This window comes from Alosa pseudoharengus, unplaced genomic scaffold (genome assembly GCF_046254945.1).
Source record: "Alosa pseudoharengus isolate Yale_2024_CS ecotype anadromous, Long Island Sound unplaced genomic scaffold, YU_APseudo_1.1 YU_APseudo_1.1_scf_13, whole genome shotgun sequence".
In the NCBI taxonomy this organism is placed as follows: domain Eukaryota; kingdom Metazoa; phylum Chordata; class Actinopteri; order Clupeiformes; family Clupeidae; genus Alosa; species Alosa pseudoharengus.
This window is the reverse complement of record NW_027468598.1, coordinates 25,156,360-25,178,940: the sequence shown is the minus strand read 5'-3', so window position 1 is coordinate 25,178,940 and position 22,581 is coordinate 25,156,360. Positions and strand designations below refer to the sequence as shown.

The 22,581-nt window shown below is 47.0% G+C and overlaps 1 protein-coding gene across 1 annotated transcript; it reads right to left on the bottom strand.

The window, feature by feature from the left end:
* Window positions 1-924: 924 nt before the first annotated feature.
* On the bottom strand, window positions 925-21,507 carry blmh (bleomycin hydrolase). Its single transcript, XM_076282660.1, has 12 exons — window positions 21,383-21,507; window positions 19,818-20,015; window positions 19,364-19,473; window positions 18,250-18,391; window positions 18,034-18,122; window positions 17,532-17,624; window positions 10,185-10,340; window positions 9,653-9,811; window positions 9,344-9,411; window positions 6,251-6,368; window positions 4,301-4,370; window positions 925-1,227 (listed from the first exon to the last, which is right to left on the bottom strand). Exons 1-12 carry the CDS (start codon window positions 21,390-21,392, stop codon window positions 1,079-1,081), a joined length of 1,362 nt encoding a protein of 453 aa, XP_076138775.1. The 5' UTR covers window positions 21,393-21,507; the 3' UTR covers window positions 925-1,078.
* Window positions 21,508-22,581: the final 1,074 nt, after the last annotated feature.

Genomic DNA, 22,581 nt, shown 5'->3' with positions numbered 1-22,581 from the left:
TTGCTGCCTGACCGCAAAACACCCTTAAACCCTTTATCCTGGTATCCTGGTATCCCCCCACCCCCCCCCCCCCTTAATAATATGGTCACTATAGAGAGCTTCGACTGCAGGCCATTTCTTGGAAAAGGGAAGTAAAATGGCTATGTTTTGTAAGTTGAGTGATCTGGGGGAACTGTAAAGATTTAAAGGTAGGGGCCGAGGTGGAGAATGCTTCCCACCGCCTCTCTCTACCCCTCTGGACACAGTTTCCCCATTCTGCCTGTCTGGACTCATCAGGCAAGGAAATAAGAGGTGGAAGAGGCCAGACTGGGAGAGAAAGAAAAGACAGAGCGAGAGATTGAGAGAGCGAGAGAAAGGGAGAAAAGAGAGTGAAGTAGAGTGAAAACCAGTGGGGGGGAAAGAAAGAGTGAGTAAGAGCGAGCCTGGGACATTAAATCATTAGAAGAGGTTTTTCATTTGCACTCCGGCCTCTAGTAATTATCCTCCATGCCAGCGCTATCACACGTACCTCCTGTTTCGCACTCTGGGGGCCAAACCCTGCCATAAACTCAGAGTGAACTCATCTAAAACACGACTACAGGCCCTCCTGGATGCTGAACAAGCACACCCACCCCCCCCTTCTTCCCTCTGGAAGAGGCCACTGTCAGAGCGCCATAACTCTCTACACCAGTCCGGGGGGTCATCAGGCCAGGAATGGTGCGATGCTCCCTGGACTTCTCCGCGAATTTCTCCCTGCCTCTCTGTGTTGATCTAGGGAAACCAGGCAAGGGCAGATATGTCATGATTTGCGCAGATAAACAATGGCTAACAGTGGCTCTTGGACCAGGCCAGGTCAGCGTGTATTTCACGATATGACATTGTATCGGTGCCCTGGGAGGGAGAAGACAGCGTAAGAGAAATGATGAAGACATGGAAGACTCGCAGTCCAGTAAAAAAAAGAAAAACAAAAACTTTATTATTTTTTTGTCTAGAGCAGGCTGTTTTGGGAGTCAGTTGGTTGGGTAAAAACCAGAGAGGTGGGGCGGAGTCAATCAGACCAGGCTGAGATTTCATTGGCTGGCACGCTCGGATTCCACGGTTATGCCAACGCTCCCATTGGATCCCAAGCCGGAAGTACAACTGGGTCCTGCTGCATGACGGCCAGGACTTCTTCGTCGAGGTACTTTTTGTCCACCACAACCTCGTAGACGTACTCAGAGAACCACTCGTCGGTCATGATCAGGTAGCCTGAAGAGGCAAAGAGAAGGAGAGGCAAGAGAGACCAATGAATCTGGACTTGAGTGTCACAATTCAAATGCCACACTCACCAGTGCACTAGCATTCATTTCATTTAAATACACAACTTAATAACCCACAAGGACAGATTGTAAGAGCTTACAGTTTGTTTTCAGAGCTCCTCCACAGCATTTCTCAACAGGGCCTGACCCTCATGCAACCATCACTTCTTCCCACTGGCCACAGCCCTTATGCAGGTTTATTGTTACATTGATGTAAAAACAAAGGCATTTCATCATGTACTTAGTAGTGGAAAATGTACACCCTTGGTCCACCCCTCTGCCTCCATCAACACTTCCGCTGAAACATTTCTACCCTGCAAGGAAACTAGCCAGCCCCATCCCCTACACACACACAGAAACACACACACACACACACACACACACACACACAAGCAGTGACCTCTTTGACTGCACACCCATACAATCAATGACATCTCTGCTTTACCTCCCCCTAAGGGTGTGACTGTATACATTGCATACAAGTTCAAACACCAGTCAAATGCACATGGTCAATGCCTGTTTTTCCCCTTATACACACACAGTAGAAAAGAGTTAGAGCCTTAAATAGCTTGCCCAAGGTTCATCTTACTCTTACAAAAAACGGAAGGAACTTGGTGTATCAGCCAAAAGGCCAAAGTGAACTTTAGGTTGATAAGACGCTTTTAGTGAAAATGCTCCCATTTATCATAAGGCGTTCACCCCCTTTACTTGGCTGTCAAGGTTAATCAAGCCATCCCCTCTCCTTCACCCTTCAGCCTCTGCAAAGGAAAGTGCTTAATAAGGACAAACATGGCACAGTGCGTACATGGAGAATGTTTAGAAGAGGGGCGAGGATCTGGTGGAGAGGGTGGGCCTGGGACCCGGTATCTGGACATTGTTTGTTTTTCTGCGCTCCTGCTGAAAGCTTGAGTTATCAATAGATGTTGCCAGGAACTCGTGAAAAACGTGTGGAACCTCGGAACAATGGCCACACTCTGTGTGTCTTTGTGTGTGTGTGTGTGTGTGTGTGTGTGTGTGTGTGGACATTTGTCTGATCCGTTCCACAGTTCCAGTAGATGAGGTGGGTCTGCGGTTTGGATGAGTCTTCACTATTTGTCTTTTTGTGCAACACTACATGACTTGCCCGGCACCATCCAGAGATGTTCTTGAGAAAAGTCCGTCCTGTCCTGGGATCAGGGGCCACAGCTTGGAATACTATGTTCACGTTCAGCTCTTTGGGGCGGGCACTCCAGTCTTCTTAGGGCTTGTTTACACGTATCTAGATATTTGTATAAACGCATTCTTTTGTATGCGTTTGGCCCTTTCGTTTACACATAAACAGAGTTTTAGCTTCCTCAAACGCAAACTTTTTATAAACGCACTACAAAGTGAAGATTTCTTAGAACGATGACTTGTTTTATTGTGTCGTGTGTCAATTCGATTTCATTACATGCAGCAAAGATTCTAGAGCGGAGCTTTTGACGTGCAGTGCCTGCCTGAACATTTAGCACACAGACTGTACACACCAGTCTGATATGCGATTATTTTTAATATTTCGCATACTATTTCGTGCTCACCTCACGCAGGTTTACACAGCGACTGTCTGTTGACTTCTGAGTTATAACTATGTCTACTTATGTCTTAAGACATCCTGGTAGACAAGCTACTGGTTGAAATGTGGTTGAAATGCACTTGAGGATATTCAAAAACAACAATTATAATAATCTAAAAAAGAAATAAAAAAAGTTGATTAACTCATTTTCACATGGCCTTACAGTTTATTATTTGCAATGGTTGCAATTAAGCTGTCAACTTTTCTTTTAAAAATGGACACACTATTGAACCATCAACAGGACCTGATACCTCATGACAAGCAAAACTTCCTTTTCGATTCATATCACCTTCACAGCATAACCTTCTGGACATTGCCAAGAATATAAATCTAAAACGAAAATCTTTCAAGGGCAGCAAGATGGATCTTTTTATAAACTTTATAACACTTTTCCCTAACACAGGCTAAGTACTTAGACAGAGGAATAATCAATCTTATGAGAAACCAGCGTTTTCAGTGAAATAGATCAACACACCCTCAGAAGGGTGCTCAATATTATGACCCCAGGCTGAACGCTGTTAACCTATTGAACTTTGTACAGTCTCTCCCTTGAAACCAATGGCTGTAAAATAAGCATGACTCACTGATTAAGAAGTAGGTGATTTCCTGCTAATAGCACTGTCTTAGTTTCCGTAGGCTCTGGACGGTGATATTTGTTTATTTATTTTTTTAGCTGCCGATGAGAAGCTCTCAGTGGATTAGATGGGTTTCCTCCGTGGGGGGGGGGGGGTGCTCTGTTTTTCTTAAAGTGCTCTAACAATAATGTGATTTGTATGGAAGGTGAACAATACCACTGAGCCAAAAAAAAACCTTTATAATCCTGGCTGGAATGCAAGGGTTGAGAGTAGGAGAGAGAGAGAGAGAGAGAGAGAGAGACGATGAGAGGAGGAAGGGAGTGCATTTGAGGGAGAAAAACTGAGAAAAACAGAGAGCGAGCGAGCATGTGTGCTTACGTAAGCATGTGTGTGTGAGTGCGTGTGTGTGAGTGGCGTCAAGATCTAGAAGGCGATGAAAATCTTTCAACAGTATATGGAAGTATAGAAGCAGATCTGTTTGGAAAGCACCAACGAGGGAGCGAGAGAGAGAGAGAGAGAAAGAAAGAGAGAACTTGAGGACAGAAAAGGAAATACAGAAAGAAAGAATTAACAAGAAACAGCTTTTCCAGTATGGCACAGAAGAAAGTCAATTATAAACTCATAACTGTGCAAGGCAGGGGAGCATCAATAAGTAATCCTGTTCTAAATTGAATTGAGCACACAGGAAAGCCAACTGTGTCCACTATTGACCATGCAGAATTGTATGCGGAGAACGGCCAGCCTTGGGACCAGATATTTGAATGCAGGCAGCAGCCGAGAGACAGATTCAAGAAAGAGGAGACAGAGGAGAGCGGCCTCAGCTCACGGCTCGAGCTGCTGCAACTAGATGTTCTCACCTTTATTCCCACGGTCGTCACCCCACGAGTTCTCCACTCGCCACTTCTCATAACTTCCATCCTTTCCATCCTGAAAAGAGAGACGGAGAGAGTGAGAGGAAAAAGAGATAGAGGATCCAAATTGTACTACTTCTTAATTCTACTCATGTAATATTATTTTCCTTTACTTTTTTATAAATTTTTTTTAGACAGACCTGTGTATCCCTGGGCCCCTTTTTATGTTTCAACTGTTGCCTAACCTCTCATTGCCATGTAAAGCACTTTGGGTCAACTCCTGTTGTTTTTAAATGTGCTATATAAATAAAAGTGACTTGACTTGACAGAAGAGGAGAAAGGGATGAAGAGAGCATTAAGGAAAGGAAGTGAAGAACACACACACACCGTACAGTGTGAACGGGGATGAAAGTCTCTTGAGCAGGCAACTACAGCTACCCATTCATGATAATTACATTTTACCTCACAGAGTTCTCCAAGGGCCAGTCACCCATCTCATTAAAAGGAAGAGGATAATTGGAAGTCGCAAGCTATTCTAGTAGTTCTAGGAACGCCTTCAATGTGAATGCTTTATCACCGTGCGGAAATACACGCTCTAACAGGTACTGTAGTCAGCAGCAAACAGTGTCTCATCAATTTACTCATCTCAAGAGGTCACGCGTCAAAAAAAGATCCATGATATATCAAACCTTTTCCACCATGTTCAGTTATTTGCGAAAATACCTATTGCTTGGCCCGGTTGGTGTACACTGTTGTGTAGAAAATGTGCACGGTGGAGTATTGAGGATTACAACAACTCTAACGTGACCTGCAGAATCCTCCACCATTTAGCATTACTGTTTTGTAATCTCCCACACACCAGCAGCACCACACGATGGACCCTGATGGTCTGATGGGGTGAGGGAAGCTGGGTTTCATGGTGAGAGTGTGTGTGGTCAGTTAGAGTGTGTGTGTGGTCAGTTAGAGTGTGTGTGTGTGGGGGGTGGGGTGTGTTGTGGTGCTGGTGGACAGGCCATTCAGCATCTGTGCCACATGACTAGGGCAGAAAACGCTTTCCAGCTGGCTGGTTGGTGAGAGAGACAGAGACAGAGACACAGAGAGAGAGAGAGAGAGAGAGAGAGAGAGAGAGAGAGAGAGAAAAAAAACTCTGGAGACAGCTGCGCCCACTTACAGGGGGGAAATTGACAGCAATTTGAAAAACTACTGGCGATTAAAACCAATGTACACACGTCTAAGCACGCATATACATGCATGCACGCAAGCAAGCAAGCGCACCCCCACACATCAGACACCCACCACACACACACACCACACACACACACCCACCACACACACACCACACACACCCTCACACGTGTTACAGGTCTGCGGGGACTGTCAAAGGCGTTGCAGTGCCGTTAACAGGAGACCTGTCTGACTGTGGCGTCCCCGCCCCCCCTCCCCCCTCCCAGATTTGTCCGTAAAAGCTGTGGCTGGCGCTATTGCACAGGAGGTTGTGTAACCCCTCCATCCCTTATCTCTGCCGCGTCCCAAGTGTCTGCCTCTCCACCAGCGTGCTTTGGGCGTTGGAGAGGGAGAGAGGAAGAGGACGTGTGTGTGTGTGTGTGTGGGGGGGGGCACCATGTTTCTGCTGCTTCTAGTGGCTGCCCTAGGGCCCATCAAGGGCCCATCAATCATCGCGGGCTGGATCTGTGATTAACTCCACACAGGAGGCTTATGGGCTTTAAGTGTCCATCTTCTGAGATTGCATCAGGCTGGCCCTCAAAAGGGATTTTTACACAGGCCAGCTCCGCGCTCTCCCTTTGGGAATATTGCTGCAGAACGCCATTATGTGGTAGACTAAATAACAGTTATCGCTTACAAATATAACCTGCTACAAAGTGTGAAAATTGCATTTTGTTGAGATAAATGCTTGAATGTGTGTGTGTGTGTGTGTGTGTGTGTGTGTGTGTGTACCTTGTCAGTGACTGCAGTGAGGATCATGGCGTGAGTCATCAGGGAATCTCCATAGATCAGCCGCTCCGCCTTCGACAGGTTCTTCACTGAGATCCCAAACACCAGCTCATGATTAAACCTAGACACAGACACACACACACACACACTCTTACTATACATGCCTGAGTTAAATTGCCAATACAGTCTGACTCAACAAACCAAGATAACAGCACGATAACTGCACCAACGTCAACGGTATTAACGGTTGAGAATTTAACTTTGCATGGCACCCATTAAGGACACCAACTCCCATTTCCTATTCTAAAAACCCTATGGCATGTGATTGCTTGATGAAAATGCAATCACATCAGCAGTGATGAAAACACTGTTTTCCCTCAGCCTACTTTGACTCAACCCAGCTTGGTAGGGAAGAACCAACACATGTCATGGCACTGTGTCATCCCTGGTGGTAGCCCCCAGAGGTGGCGTTTGTCCAGGGGTTACGTTATCGGACATGCTCTGTGGACGGGGACCTGGACAGGGCGAACCAGTTGAACCACTTCTACAACAGGTTTGACTGCCCTGCTCCAGCTCCAATGGCGGTGGTCTGTCCACCAGCCCCGGCTGACTCAGACACTGCTCTTGTTTGTGTGCCTGCCCTACCCCCACCTCCCAGCCTCCCAGTCTCTCCAGCTCTGCATCCCGGTGACACCCAATGACCTAAGCCACCATCACCTCACGCCCTGCCCCCGCCTGACGCCTCCTTGCCTGAGCCTGTTGAGGTGTCCACGACTCTGGCAGGGACATCAAGGAGGTGGCCATCCCCCAGCCCCCACACCCCCTCAATACCATTGCAACTCTCACTTCCATCATCACAGGCTATCGTACCCCCACCATCACTGGATATTGCACTGGCGATATGGCGATCACGAACAATGAGGTGACAACGACCTCAGTCAACAGCCATCAGACACATAGATCCCAGATGCACCCCTCCCCCTCCCCTCCCCTTACACCCCCCATCATCACAACAGATCAAGTGAGAGCTCAACTAAAGAAACTGCGCATCAATAAGGCAGCGGGGCCTGACAGACTGTGTCCAAGGCTACTCAAGGCCTGTGCTGCTGATATGGGGGGAGCCACTGAAGCACATCTTCAATTTGAGTCTACGCCTTGGACAAGTTCCAACACTGTGGAAGACATCATGTCTCACCCCTGTCCCTAAGAAGCCACACCCTAGTGAGCTTAATGACTACAGACCTGTCGCTCTAACATCACATGTGATGAAGACAATGGAGCGACTGGTCTTAGGTATGCTCAGACCTTAGGTACGCCATGCACTAGACCCGTTACAGTTTGCATACCAGGAGAAAGTGGGCGTGGACGATGCCATCACTTATCTTCTACACAGGACACATTCTCACCTAGACAAGGGGAAAAGTGCTGTGAGAATCATGTTCTTTAATTTCTCAAGTGCTTTAAATACCATCCAACCCCTCAGACTGGGAGACAAGCTCTTGCAGATGGGTGTGGACGCTCACCTGGTAACCTGGATTACAGATTTCCTGACCGAGCGACCACAGTTCGTCAGACAGAAGAACTGTTTCTCTGACACTGTGATCAGCAGCACCGGAGCGCCACAGGGAACTGTGCTCTCTCCAGTCCTGTTCACCCTGTACACATCTGACTTCTGCTACAACACCGAGTCATGCCACATGCAGAAGTTTTCTGACGATACTGCAATTGTGGGGTGTATCAGGAACGGGCAGGAGGAGGAGTACAGGAGCCTGGTGGAGGACTTCGTGCAATGGTGCAAACTCAATCATCTTCAACTCAACACTTCTAAGCCCACTCTGCTACCAGTCCCCATTGATGGGGTCAATGTGGAGGTGGTAAGCACCTACAAGTATCTGGGTCTCCACCTGGACAATAAACTGGACTGGTCAGCCAACACTGACGCACTACAAGAAAGGGCAGAGCAGGCTGTACTTCCTGAGGAGGCTGCGGTCTTTCAATGTGTGCAGCAAGCTCCTCAGGATGTTCTACCAGTCTGTTGTTGCCAGCGTCCTCTTCTATGCAGTGGTATGCTGGGGAGGAAGCACAAAGAAGAAGGATGCGGGGCGACTTGACAGGCTGGTAAGGAAAGCTGGCTCTGTAGTGGGAGCTGAACTGGAGTGCATCACTTCAATATCTGACAAAAGGACCCTGAACAACATCTTGGACAATGAGTGTCACCCACTCCACAGCACTATTGTTAAACAGAAGAGCCTGATCAGCGGGAGACTCCGCTCACTGCCTTGCACAACAGACAGACTGAGGAAGTAATTTGTCCTCAGGGCCATTGAACTGTTTAATGCTTCACTTAAGGGAAGAGGAGAGATAGACTTCTCTGCATAGTCTGTCTGCCTCTTCACCCCCTCCATGTTTGGATACTGCCTGTCCACTAGCCACTTTTTACCACTGTCTTTCTGCCTCACTGTTTGCGTGCTATATTAGCACATATGCATAACCCCTCTCTCCATGCCACAGCCGAACTGTGGCCACACTTATACCTTTTCCTAATATAGTTATATATATATATAGATATATAGACTTTATTCTTGCACTGTTGGACTTACTCATTTGCACTATCACCATGACACTCACTCACACAGATCACCTTACCTTACCTTACTATGCACAGAGAATCACAGGCTCAGTCCCTGCCTCAGTCAGTGCAAGCGCCTCTTGATTGATTAATCACCCACTATGTGGATACTGTTTTTAGAATTGATTTAGATTAAGTGTTAAGTTAGTATTATTTGTATTTTAGTATATTCTTTATCTTCTACTGTCCTTATTGCTTAGTTGTGTTTTTTATATTATATACTTTTAATTACTTTTTCTGCTGTTAGTGAATGTGTGTGTGTTGTCTGTATGCTACTGAGACCTTGAATTCCCCCTGGGGATCAATAAAGTATCTATCTATCTATCTATCTATCTATCTATCTATCTATTAGTACCACCAATCACCATCAGTGCCACTAATGTTGTGTCCATGGCTAATGTGTCCTCACTCTCTCCCTCTCCACTTCGGCGTGCACTCCAGTGGTCTGAGTGTTTGCTCCAACTCACACATTCATGTCGTTGATGCCCAGCTTGCCATGGAAATGCTTGCCTACGTCACAGCCAAACCACACCGCCTGGAAAGAGCAAAGGGAGCAGATTTCCATTAAGAACCGCACCAGAACATCGGTCCTAAAAACGGCCTTAAGGTAAACAAGGTCTGTGGCTTAAAGTCCAATGTGATTACAGTTCCACCTCTGCACTAGAACAGATGATTTCCAATGGCACTTTGCTTACACCTCATAGTTTCACCGCCCTCACCGCCCTTCCACCACCTCTCCACCCCCCCCCCCCCCTCCCCCTCACCCCCAAACTCACCTCTCCATCCTTGATGGAGCCGGCAGCGGCCTGCTTCAGCAGGTGGATGGGCTGGTTGTTGTAGAGGGTACTGCGGCCTCCCACCATGTTGCCCAGGAACTCTACGCTGTATAACTTCCCGTAGGGGTTCTGAGGTCGAGGGTCGTTGACAAGGCAGACCTGGAGATGAGAGGGAGGGGGATTAAATGGAGCACCGACATGAGTCAAATGTGTTCAAATGTCAATCTGCAATGCACTGCTAATCAATAAGCATAACGTACATAAATTGCACAATGTGATTGTGAATGACCAAGGAATTGCTTAATTGTGGATATTGAAATATAACATTCACAGAATCTATGTAGAAAGAATAAAAAGAAATGTAAAGGTCCTGCTACTCAACAGGTATGGCTACACACTTCAGCAACCATGGCTCCCAACCCAGCGTACTGACTGACACAATGAATAATCTGATTGCATTTCAAAATCACACAGGTGAAATGTGTGCTCCTGTGGAAAATAAAGTATGTGAGTGGAGAACTAGTGGGCGTGCCTTGTCTTGGATGTTGTAGAGGGGCTTGACGTGCTCCCGGTAGAACTCCAGGGGTGTGAGGGGACCCATCCGGTGGAAAGCCTTGTCCTTGTCCCTGTACTCCCAGCAGATGGTCTCAGGGGGGCTACCCAAACACACACTGGCCACTCGGAACACCTGGACAAGGAGAAACACACAGACACGCATGTGCACACACACACTTTTAGAAATACGCAAATGTGAACAGAGGTGAGATGGCACTATACATTTTGAGACATCTATATAATACTACAAGGATATCACATCTCAAATGTGCACAATGAGAGGGAGTTTGACCTGAGTAACATTCTAATCTCTCTTGATGACATTACTTCCTTTAACACCTTTAACACAGACATTAACACACACACACACACAGAGACAGACAGTAACACACAGTGTAATATGCAGTAATACTGTTGTAATGTGAAGGCCAGGGGCCAAGGCAGGGTTGTGGTTTGAGACAGGACTTTGGGATTGTGACTGATTTCATGTGGTATGTCTGTGTGTGTGTGTGTGTGTGTGTGTGTCTGTGTGTGTGTGTGTGTTTGTAATGCTAGCTCCTCAGCACCACTGGTTCTCAGAATAGCACTTCCAAAAACGCTGATACACCAATCTGTGGAATGTCCTTCCTCTTCCACGACTCTTTAAGCACGTATACATTGTGTACTGCATTTTATCACACGTCACCAACCAATCACTGATACGCATTCACACAATCACAAACAAGAAGCACACACTCGATGAGAAGACTCGCACCAAGCCACAGACAAACCACTGCAGTACTGTCCACTCTCAGAAAACACTCCGAAACATAGACCCGACCTGGCTGTATTTATGAGGACTTCCCACTGACTTCCACTATTTTCTGTTGACACTCTGCACGGTCCAGACGAATAAAAGTCGTCAGAGAGTGAAAATAGCCCTATGAAATTATTTCTGGCACAACGGGTTATATTTAAAGTAACAGTCACGATGGGGTGCCACTGCGGTTAGCATTAACGCTCAGGTCTCGTCGGCTAGTAACATTCCTGAGGAAGTGCATGATGGGAAGGGTCAGCTCCACGTCTCTGGCCTGATCATTGTCTTCTCTGTGGCCCCATCTCCGCCCCTGAACACAGCCTGGGCTCGACTGGCCCTGATGCTCCCAACGACACCCCCCCCCCCACACACACACACACTTTCTAAACGGCAAATGGCAGCCGTGCCCAAGCTTGCCCACTATTTGCTCAACATTGGACCACGTTGCTGGAGCGCGTAAGCAGGCCTAGTGCCCTCGCCTCGGCTCTGCCCTTTGCCCACATTCCTGCCCATTCTCCTCCTCATGGGCAGGTTAACTCACAACAGGATTCAACCAAGCATGATGTACTGAGATAGACAATTCACACACACACACGCACACACACACGCACGTGCACCCACACACGCACGCGCGCACACACTCACACACACACACAATCACGCTCACACAAACACACACACACACACAATCGTTCACACACACACACACACACACAATCGTTCACACACACACACACACACACAATCGTTCACGCTCACACACACACACACACAATCTCGCATGCACACACACAATCATGCTCACATACACACACAATCGTGCGCGCGCACACACACAATCGCCAGTGGCCCTCTCACACACACACACACACTTCTATCCCTGCCCTGGGCAGTCGTCGTTGCCGGCGCTTTCCAAAACAACAATGAGGCCGCGGCCCTCTCTGACGTCAGCAGAGGCCTGAGCGAGTCAATATTGAAACACCTGCCCTCCGTCCGGCAGAGCATTCAGGGCCAACGCTGCTGAGGGCCCCGAGCAGGAAGGACAGAGGCCCATCCAGGGAGGGGCCCACTTTGGCTCGGGAGCTGTGGAGATGAGCGAGAGGAGGCGTCGTTTGCGTAAATCTCTGCCCTTAGAATAACACGCCACCGATTCCAAACAGGGCCTTAAATCTTTCTCTCTGTCGGCCATGTGTCTGTCTATCACTCACACGCCGCAGTGATTATTTTCCCTTCCCAGGCGGTTTTTCTTTTTGCTTGCGCTCCACCTATTTGCAGAAGCTGGTCTTCTTACGCCACTCCTCGCACGTGGACCGCTTGGCTCTGGACTGTCCATCTGTCTATCCGAGGTCTCATTTCTCAGAGAAGACAGGGGTATGGAACAGTGTGGAGAGAAAAGAGATTAAACTAATTCAGAGGTGTGTGTGTATGTGTGTGTGTGTGTGTGTGTGTATGTGTGTGTCTGAGAAAATGCATCTGGAAGACCAGACCAACCATTCTGGCTCTTGGACACAAGACCCAAAGATTTATGGCGCTTGAGCTGGCCTAGAGGACTGTTTGACTAGTGTGTTTAGTAAGAGTTTAGGTCATTTTGAGGCCCATTTTGTCCCACTACTTTCTGAAACACATGGTGAGGGCATGTATTTGTGGGGGGGGGTTGGGTTGCAGAGTCCCCTGGGCCCGAACTGAGGATGGCGTGTGGTGCGTTCGGCACGCTGTCAGGCCCAGTCAAGGCCACACAAGTTTCTGCTTTCCTCTGCACCAGGTTTGAATTACTGACTTATCTGAGATCATAGCTCTGTATTGACGGAAGGAGGAAGCGTGACTAAAAAATTTGTTTGTGAGGAGGGGAGAAACCAAATCTCTGCAGAAACACACAGCGTGCCACACACTCCGCTTCCTGCCACATATGAGTCTGGTGTGTCTGTGCGCGTGTATCAGGTGCCCCATGATGATGGCTTCTGTCTGTTCTCCATTGAGAGCCATCTCCATGCTGCTGCAGTCTGGGATTGCAAAGAAAGACTGCGTGGCTCTCATCGCTGTCAATCCTCCAACCACGTCCAGGTGTGAGTAAACAAAGCGTGTAATTGGCTCATGCCCCAAGGGGAAGGAGGTGGTCAGACAGCGTCTCTCTTCCTGCCCACGCTCACGGCAACTTTTATTGTGCAGGACACCGGTACACCGTGCTCGTAAACACCACTACACCTGCCTGGAGCTGCCCCGTCTCAATCTCTCTGGCAACCGTCGTCCTGCATGCACACTTGTTTGTTTGTTCGCCCCCCGTTGCCCAAACACTTCTTGCTCGGGTGAAGGTAAACAAAACAACAACAACGCAAAAACACACCACAACATTGCAACATTCGCGGCCCCCCCCCGTACCCATTCCTGGTCGGGACATTTCAAGTTCTGGCTTTCTGACGGGGCGTGAGAGGTGATGTCAACATGCTAATTGCGACCTAATACAATGATACATGGGAGCCGTCGAGCCGCACCAGGGTGAGAAATGGAGGCGGCCGATTGAAGCCCCGCACGCTGTAAACAGAAAACACATGCGGGCCTGTGCAGATGCTAACAAACGCCTGCACGAGGCAGGCAGGCAGGCAGGCATGGCGAGCCATACATTATGGATCTCGGCACTGGAGTAAGCGCATATGCGTATTTACACAAGACCCACCAGCATTGACCTGGCCCTGGCCAACAAAATGACATGGCCCCCTAAAAATGGTATACGCTGACGCTGGGTACTCTGATTTGCTGATTTCCGGGAACGAGAAGTGGGGGGGGGGGGGGGGGGTGGGAGAAAAAAGGAGCCACACTGAAAGATGGAAAACAGCCATTGAGTCGATCACTCTGGTTTCCTGGCAACCAATGTATGCTTTTACAACTGACTTCATGCAGTAGGTGTGTGGAGGCCCAGCATCGCGTTGAGGAGTCCCAGTTGGGAAGACGTGTGTACCTGCAAAGATGTAAAAGAGGAAGCCAAGTGTGTGTGTGTGTGTGTGTGTGTGTGCAATGCACATGAAAGCGCTGTGGTTAAATATAAGCGCTGCAAAGATGGTATGAAGGCAGGGGTCTGTGGCTTTGATGTGTGTGGTGATTCTGGTCGCTTTGTCTCTCCCTCTCTTAGGCCTGTCATTGGAAGGCTAAACGTAGAATAGTGATCCTCTCCAGCCCCCACCCCCACGTAACCAGCCCCCAGCCCCTCAAGGGCGGCGTGCGCAGCATCAACCTCCGCCCTCCAAACCAGCCCTGACGTCCTCCTGCTTAATGAGGTCACCGCCACGCCACTTTGATCTACGGACAACTACTTCAGTAAAGCCCTTGTCTAAGAAAAATGAGTCTGCACACACGCACGCACACGCACACACACAGCAGGCAAGCTTATGTGCATGTGCGGCCACACACCCATACTTTCCAACCAAGGCAGACACGCGCAGGACATGTCAGACCACCACACAGTAGACACGCACATACACTCGCTGGTGCACGCATGCTCACACTACCACACAAACAGACTCCTATAGATCAAAGTGCATGGTCAAGAGGCTTTGGTATGGAGGACGTGTTGGGTCAAAAGAAGATGGTCTTCATGCGAATAGCCACTCTAGCTGAGTGGCCTACACATCTACTCCTAAAGGGTTGACAAGACAAGAGAGACTTCATATAACAAGAGCAAAACCAGAGAGAGGGTGAACTCCAGAAGGAAAACAAGACATTGGAAAAAACAGACCGTCCAAGAGGGAAATGTGAGAGAGCAAGAGCGAGAGAGCGAGCGTGAGCACATATCAAAAAGCAAATATCGGAGATCCGATTCTCCCAAGGGTCTTCCAGCAATGTGAGAAGCAGCACGTCAGGCCAGGGGGTGTTGGGGGGGTGCATGGTTTTGGGGAGGTGCTCATCCAGCCCCCCCCCCCCCCCCATTCTCTCTATTCTGGAGCAGAACAGAACAAAACAGTCCCGATGCTCCTCTCACTCACGCACTCGCTCGCTCACTTGCCGCCTGCCAAATGAGTGTTACAGAAAACAAACCAGCACCAGGTGGACAAACAAACATGTTCGCAAAGTCTTGAATACATAAAGCTTGACGAGGGGGAAGGGAGGGCCGGGTGGCCCAGGGACCGTTACACAAGCGGACAGGCGGAAGCGCGAGCCCTGGCTGTGTGTGCTGTTGCAGCGGGTCTGAGCACACTGCATTGCCTTGCCTCTCCCTCCCGCATGCACGCTTGGGCTTGGTTGGTGTGTGTTTGTGTGTGTGTGTGTGTGTCTGTGTGAGGGGGGGGGGTGTGGTCGGTCATCTTCCTTTTCCTCATGGGCGATATTTCACTCATACTGGCCCAAGCTTTCATCTCCTCTTGCGTTTCTGATGGTGGTATTACAATACTGTTTCAAACTATATTGCTTTGCCATTCAAAGTCAGACCAGGGGCTGATAAGAATCTTTTGTTTGCAGAACATTCTGTCGTTGACTTGGAGAGGATGGTGCACACACGCACACACACACACACACACACACACACACACACACACACACACACACACACACACACACACACACACACACACACACTTTGGGCTTTGTGCGACGGCACAGCATGTCAGCAGCTCATTGTTGCGCCCAAGTGCAGTTGAGTGCATCCTGTATGGCTTTACAGCGCAACTCTCTCAAGAACAGGTGTGGACCGGGTCAGTAATGAGGGACTGCAGGGGGAAGAGAAACTGTGTGCAAACGACAACAGCCGCCATGATGCAGCACTTCTTACCAGGCGCGCCGGAACAAGTTTCAAAGTGCAGGGGCCAGATAACGATAGCCTAGTGCGTAATTTTGCATCATAATGTTGAACAAATGCATGTGGATATTTTACAGAAATATAAAAAGCCTACTGTCATGCAGTTTATGGGCTACAGTGCACAGTTGGGAAGTTATGGTAGGCCAACTTGGAGTGAATATACACACAGGGGAGATTCTTTCTCTACTCGTAGGTGAGCAGAGTTGAGTGTAACGTGTCAATAATCACACTACAGCTCCTAACTGTGTGTGAGCAAAGATTACCATATTCTCCTATTTGAGCCTAGGCCTACTAAGAAAAAAGGAATCCTCCTCAAGCCCTGGAGACCCATGTTGCAGTGGTGTGCTTTACCCCATCATGAGCAGGGTGCGTGGAATCAGGGTGCCTCCTACGGCACTGCCTTCTGTCTTCTGGCCTTTAGATCAGTGTGATCAAAGATCAAAGTGTGGTGCTGGGACCACTGGTGGTCAGCAAGCTTTCCCAAGTGGTCCACGTGGTAAAATATAATATAGATGAGTTGTTTGCAATATTGAACTAACTTGTATGTAAATCCCAATAATTCTGCAACACTGCTTATGTAAACTACGCCAGTTGAACTATATGAATCCTCTGACAATAAGCAAGGTGCAAAGACAATAAGCAAGGTGGTTCAGTGAGTAGGCCTATTATGTAATGTACTGTGGAAGTAGGTCTACTGTTTTTTTTAGCTAGGTGCTCTATGATTTTTTTTTTATTATTGGTTAAGTGGTCCCTAAAAAAGAGAAACATTGCTTTAGATGATACTTCTTTGCGTGGATGATCGTGGATGATTTTGTTTATTAAAACATATTTTTAAGCCAAAAGTGGGGGAGCCATTGGCTTCTGGTGCCCATGCTTCTTACAGCAATTATTATGCATTTTAAAAAAACATTTTGGGCTTTTTGCCTTCATGCAGATAGGACAGTGAAGAGTGGCAAGAAGCAGGTGGGGGAGAGAGAGATGGGGCGGGGTCGGGAAATGGCGACGGGTTGTATTTGCACCCAGGACACCGTGAGCACTTGGACCCAAACATGGTATGGACACGCAGTAGCTTGTGCCACAGTTACCCCAGGGTACTGTTCTATCACACTATCACACTCTATTAATCATGTTTACTTTCGCCAAGAGGAGAAACAAACTTAGCCAGAGACTGATTATTTTTACTAATCCAAAAAGCTGCAAATTTGGACTTCAATTTCACTTCTACTCATGCCCCATCATACAAAGCAAAGTTTTAAAGAAATGTGAGAGAGATGTGGTGTTCGGAGATATGTGGTGTCATATGACAGAGATGGATTATTTCTGGATATATGCTACGACCATAGAATGGGGGGAAGCGAAAAGAATGTCAGGACATTATTCTGTGTACAGAGCTTTCTACTTTACTGGGAACCTTGCTGATATTCATCAATATGGGCACTAAACCGTACGTCAGTACGTCTTGCCAAAAAATTATTCAACAGTCAATATCCAAACACTGCATGACTGGCCCAGTCAGTTAATTTATGTCCATTCTACTGCTTCTAAATCTACGTCTACGACTTGCCACTTTCCCTTATTATTCTAATGAAACGAACCACCCACCAGTGCAGAGCCCTGAGCCCAAGTTGTGTGGTTTATATGTGGACACATAGCACACCCACCTGGCAACAAAGGGAATTGCACCTGCATGACGCCTTCCTTTGCAGTGCATTAGTGCAGGACACAAGGGAGCGCAGAGCACTTACCTCCTCAATCATGGTGTCCATGGCCTCAGACAGCTCGTCTTTGGTGGAGCCACTCGCCACCATGTTTCTCAGTCTTAGGCAGTATTCTCTCAGCTGCAACACAAACATCAAAACAGACCTGAATATAGCAAAGGATGCAACACCACAGCATTTTTTTTATGGGTGAAACTAATATGAAACTAATATTATAAGATGATGTAGCAAAGACAGGATATTGTGAGTGGTGGTGCTTCAAAAACATCAGGGACCCTCACACACCGTGTTAGTGAGGATACTTGATATCTCCCCACCCCCCAGTTTTCTGTGTGAGTACATAGTGTACAAATGTATTGCTGTTACAACAGACATGATTGTATAGTACAGAGGCCCCTTAGGTCTAGGAAGGGGGGCCTCTCAGCCCTGGGAGCCCTGTCCCTATGATGGTGAGACTGGCGGCAATACTATGATAACACAGTTCTCTGTTGCCCATAAAAGGCTGTTACACATTAGCCACAAATGATACCTTGTGATTGAGGATGTCGTTCATTCTTCGAGAGGCCTCTGAGCTGTGGGACTCTGGGAAGCACTTCTTTGGGATGACTCCATATTTCTCTGCAAAAGACAGGCCATAGACATATCAGCACGGAATGGTACAGTATATACTTAGAAAGGTGACAAGGCTAAGAAGTGTGTGTGTGAGGGACTAGACCGTCCTGGGGCATTTTGGGAGTGGACTAACCAATGAGGTTGACCAACATGTCCCACTGTCCACCATCATTGGTGGGATTGGATAGCAGGAACTGGACCAATCGGCCGTCAACGGCCTCCTTCCTCAGAGCGGTCTCCACGCAGGCCTGCAAGAAGTAATAACAGCGTTCCACCTACAGAGAGCGAGAGGGAGAGAGAGAGAGAGGGTGATAAAAAGAGAGAGAGAGAGAGCGATAGAAGATGATGGAGAGAATAAAAGAGAAATGGATGGAGAGGGATAAAGAGATGGAGCGGGAAGAGAGAGAGAGAGATGGATGGAGAGAGGAGAGGGAGTAGGGAGGGAGGGGGGCATACGAGGAACAATTGTTACGCAAAACTGGAACAGAACATCCCACACAAAAGGGGTTTTAGGCCAACAATGAATGACACAGTAGTAGGTAGACAGAATGAGGGAGAGAGAGAGGGAGAGAGAGAGAGACTGCCGCCACCGCCGCACTGTCAAACACAACAACATGCGGTGGGGCGGACCCACATCTCAGACGGGACCGACCCACCCACTGGGATCTCTGAAAAGAGGTGGAACTGGGACACACAAACTAGACTCCAAGAGTCCAAAGAGTGCTACACATGTCATGTGAGGATCAAGTCATTTACTTTCATTTCCTTAATCTGCAAGGATATTTTACAATGTCTTCTCACCTTAAAAAAAAATCACTCTGTTCATTTTCAAGTTCTGTGCTTTAATGCAGAATTTAATGCTGTCCTTTCTGAACAGCCTAGCTGTTAATTATGTCTGCTTCAACCAATCTGAAACTGCAAGATGTATGCATGCAATGAGAGCAAGCTAAGGCACACTATCGATTGGAGCCCTGCACACTGCATATTTCAGTCTTCCTGTCAGCCTGCACTGAGAGAGAAAAAGTATTGCGTAAACTCCCAAGGGAAGTTCTGAAATCTGAAGATTTTTCCTCTCTCCCTTCCCACAGTAGTGTTTGTGCTGGCATTTCATGTTTGACAGCTGTTCAATGCACCTGTCTGCAGAATGAAGCAGGGAACCAGATCTAGAGGCTCACGCTGGCTAAAAGAGTCTACCATATCAAATAGAAGCGGAGAGAAGTGGAGTGGAGAGAAGTGGAACCCCTTACCTTGTCCCAGAAAAAGAGATACGACTGACTGAACTCAAACTCTTCGATGTTGAACTTCTTCATGAAAGGAAGTCGCATCACATTGAGGCACGAGAAAATCCAACACCTCCCTAGAAATGGGGAAATGGTAGAAAAAAAGTGAGATTCGGTCAACTGTGTAGGTGTACCTTCAGTATTCAACTCATGCCCAGTCTTGAGTGGGCCTTTCAAGTCTTTTAAGGGTCATGATTCACTCATGTTCAGGTCAGCAATGTTATTATAGAGTGTGGGGTTTTAAGCAATTATTTACAAGTATAAGGCTATAATGGAGTTATGGGGTATGTGCATCCCTGTCCATTCAAATCAAAACCCCCATGTCAAATTTCTCTATGAAGAGACTTTAAAGGCTCATCTTATTTTATCTCATGTCTTCATGCAGCTGCATCCTCTCTCACAGGCTGTTGGCGGTGCTTACCTGAGTTCTTCTGATTGGTGACCGGCTTGCCCTCTGTGGGTATGGAATGCTGGAAGATGTGCACTGTGTCCTGCACTGTCTGCCTGTGGAGACACACCTCCAGCGGATCGATGCAGGTGGACACATTCTGAGCCAGCAGGTACCGAGGCTCCGAACGGAAACGCTTCACAAAGGAAGATACCTTATCCTGACTGAGGCCTGAGTGGAGGAGAGGTGTAAGAGAGAATGATGATCAGGTGGCTAAATTTGGAGGTAAAAAAATATTTGCATATAGATCGTTCTTTTTGTTCTGAGGGTGAGGTGAATTAAACATGTGCATGTCACATGGACGAGGTGTCATTCCGTTTTTCACATTCAAAACAAAGGGCAGAGTGGAATGCCCACTGCAAGAACAGATTTGTTTGTTGTAGGAGTGCAGCAGGGTGAGACTGGCATCTATGAAAACAGCATCTATGGTTTAACCCACTACATGTTATGGTGCACAGCTATTAAAAACTTCAATAGAACATTGCTTAATCATGCATGCACACACAATCCCGAATTTGGCACTGGCTGTTTGTCTGATGTCAGTAAGATGTAACTGTGATTTCCACGTGATTCCTAGATGGTGCTCAGCGAGGTGATTTGTCCATTTGTTTCAATGGAATGCTTCCGACGATACAAGATAACTCTAAGCCTAAGGAATAATCTTTAACAATAACTCCCCATCGTGGAGGAATGTCATTGGGGAAGGCTACTTTCTGTTGTTCTGCGTTACGCTGTTCTTCCCAATGAATGCCAAAGCATGAATGGGGTTGTCTGTCATGTTGGTTTGGCATGGAAAGGGGCCAAGCGAGGGTTGATGGAATGACTTGCATCATTACATAATGGCAACGAGAACAGACATGTGATATCGCTCTTTTCCTATCAGACTTAACAATAAGCATACATCAACTGTCTCTGGTTGTTATTAATATTTACACGACAAACAACAACATCAAGTTAACCCGCTAGGAAGCTATATAGAGGTTCCTCCGGTGTTGGCAGCGTTCATTTAAGAGTTCTGTTACAGCATGAACGTAACGTTAAATTGAAAGCTTGTTGCTCCAGGCCGTGTAGCTAATCTGAGTATACTACAATGTTTACTTAACAATCACTGCGTCTCACTCCCCCCGCTACACACAGAACCTCGCTATGCTAGTCCGCCAGCATTGACGTTAGCGAGATGACCAGTCACAAGAACGAAAGTGATAAAACTTGCATAACGATTATCGCAAGTTCAGAAGGAAATAACCTACACTTTTCCAGAATTTGGGAAAGCCATGTTCCTCTGAGAAACTGGACAGTTACATGACGGACACAACTTTATTTATGAATGTGACAAACTAACCAACATTTCACTTGCCATCAACCTTGGAAGAAGGCTAACTACATTTTAGCTTAGCAAATTGACGAGTTGATCTAGCGTGTAATGCTAACGGACCTGGACAAGAAAGGTTAGCTTGCACAGCGTAGCGCAAACTAAGCTGTCCAGGGACTGTACAGGATCACCTGAATGAAAACAGATAAAACAGTACACTACGTACCCGCGTCCATGTTTCCAGAGAGGGTTGCTGTATAATTATAAAATTTTCAAAAGTCACTGAGTCTTTAATGCCTTTGTTTATCTCATTCGCCGACAGTCAGTCAGTTCGTTCGGAATTCCGGAAACAGGAAATGGTATGAAACACGCTTTTGCGAAAAGTCAGATTGCAAAGTCTTAGGGTATGCTACGCCCCCTACCGAATTGAGTGCAGTAGGTCCTAGGCTGTTCTCTACAACTCATTCACCGAAACTAGACCACGTCACAAACCTGCTTCAAGGTCCGTATATTGGCTACTTAAAAATATATGACATCAACCAGTAGACGCAACCTGATGTATCCAAGAAAAGGCCATAGGGCTAAACGTGTTACAAGATCAAACAAGGAAAATTATTAAATTGTTAAATAGGCAAAGGCAAAGGCATAGGCCCAAGCAAAGCCTATGATGTAAATTGCAAATCAACAGTCAACTGAAAATATGACTTTAAGTGTTTTTGAAAATTAGTCCGACAGCAAGTTGCTTCACAGTTTTTGCCCATTGCTTGAACACTAGACCAACGTAACAAAACGTGAAGCTTTTGATATAGCCTACATTAAACACAGTTTAACCATACTTTAAACAAAAGCGCTGATTTGCACTTTAGTTGCAATTCTGCAACACACTTGCTCCTTTCTGCAATAGGTCTACTTGCTCCTGCACACTACACACTATTTCATACATAAGACACTTCAAATGAAATCTCATGGGTATTGGGACAACACATCTATTCAAAATACAAAACACATTGGGTGATTGAAAACACTTCTTAGACACACCTGAAAATACTATTTACAAAACTAAACACCAATCAGCCAGCCACAAATAGGCCTCAGTTGAACCATTTTGAGAACTTTGCAAACATGGAGGCAGGGAAAGCAAGAGGTAGAGGAAGAGGAGGATAAAGAGAGAGAGAGGAGCAGGGGGTGGTCGAAGAGGCTTAGCAGTATGCACGGAACAATATTTCAGATGATATTAGAGAAACGTTGGTGGATCATGTGATAAATGGCCTGACAATGAGGGAAGTTGGGCAGAGAGTCCACTACATCTACTGTTTTACAGTAGTGTATTTTTGGTTTTATTTTTGTTTTATTTTTGCATTACTGCATTACTGTACTGTAGGCCTATTAGTATAGTATAGTATATTAGTATAGTAGGCTACTGTG

What these genes read in the sequence shown, in the direction of transcription:
- blmh (XM_076282660.1), bottom strand. An exon ending in ATCTCTTTTTCTGGGACAAG is followed by an intron (nt 18,392 to 19,363) that starts GTAAGGGGTTCC and finishes CGCTCTCTGTAG; the next exon opens with GTGGAACGCTGTTATTACTT. An exon ending in GGCATCAACGACATGAATGT is followed by an intron (nt 6,369 to 9,343) that starts GTGAGTTGGAGC and finishes GTCTGTGTCTAG; the next exon opens with GTTTAATCATGAGCTGGTGT.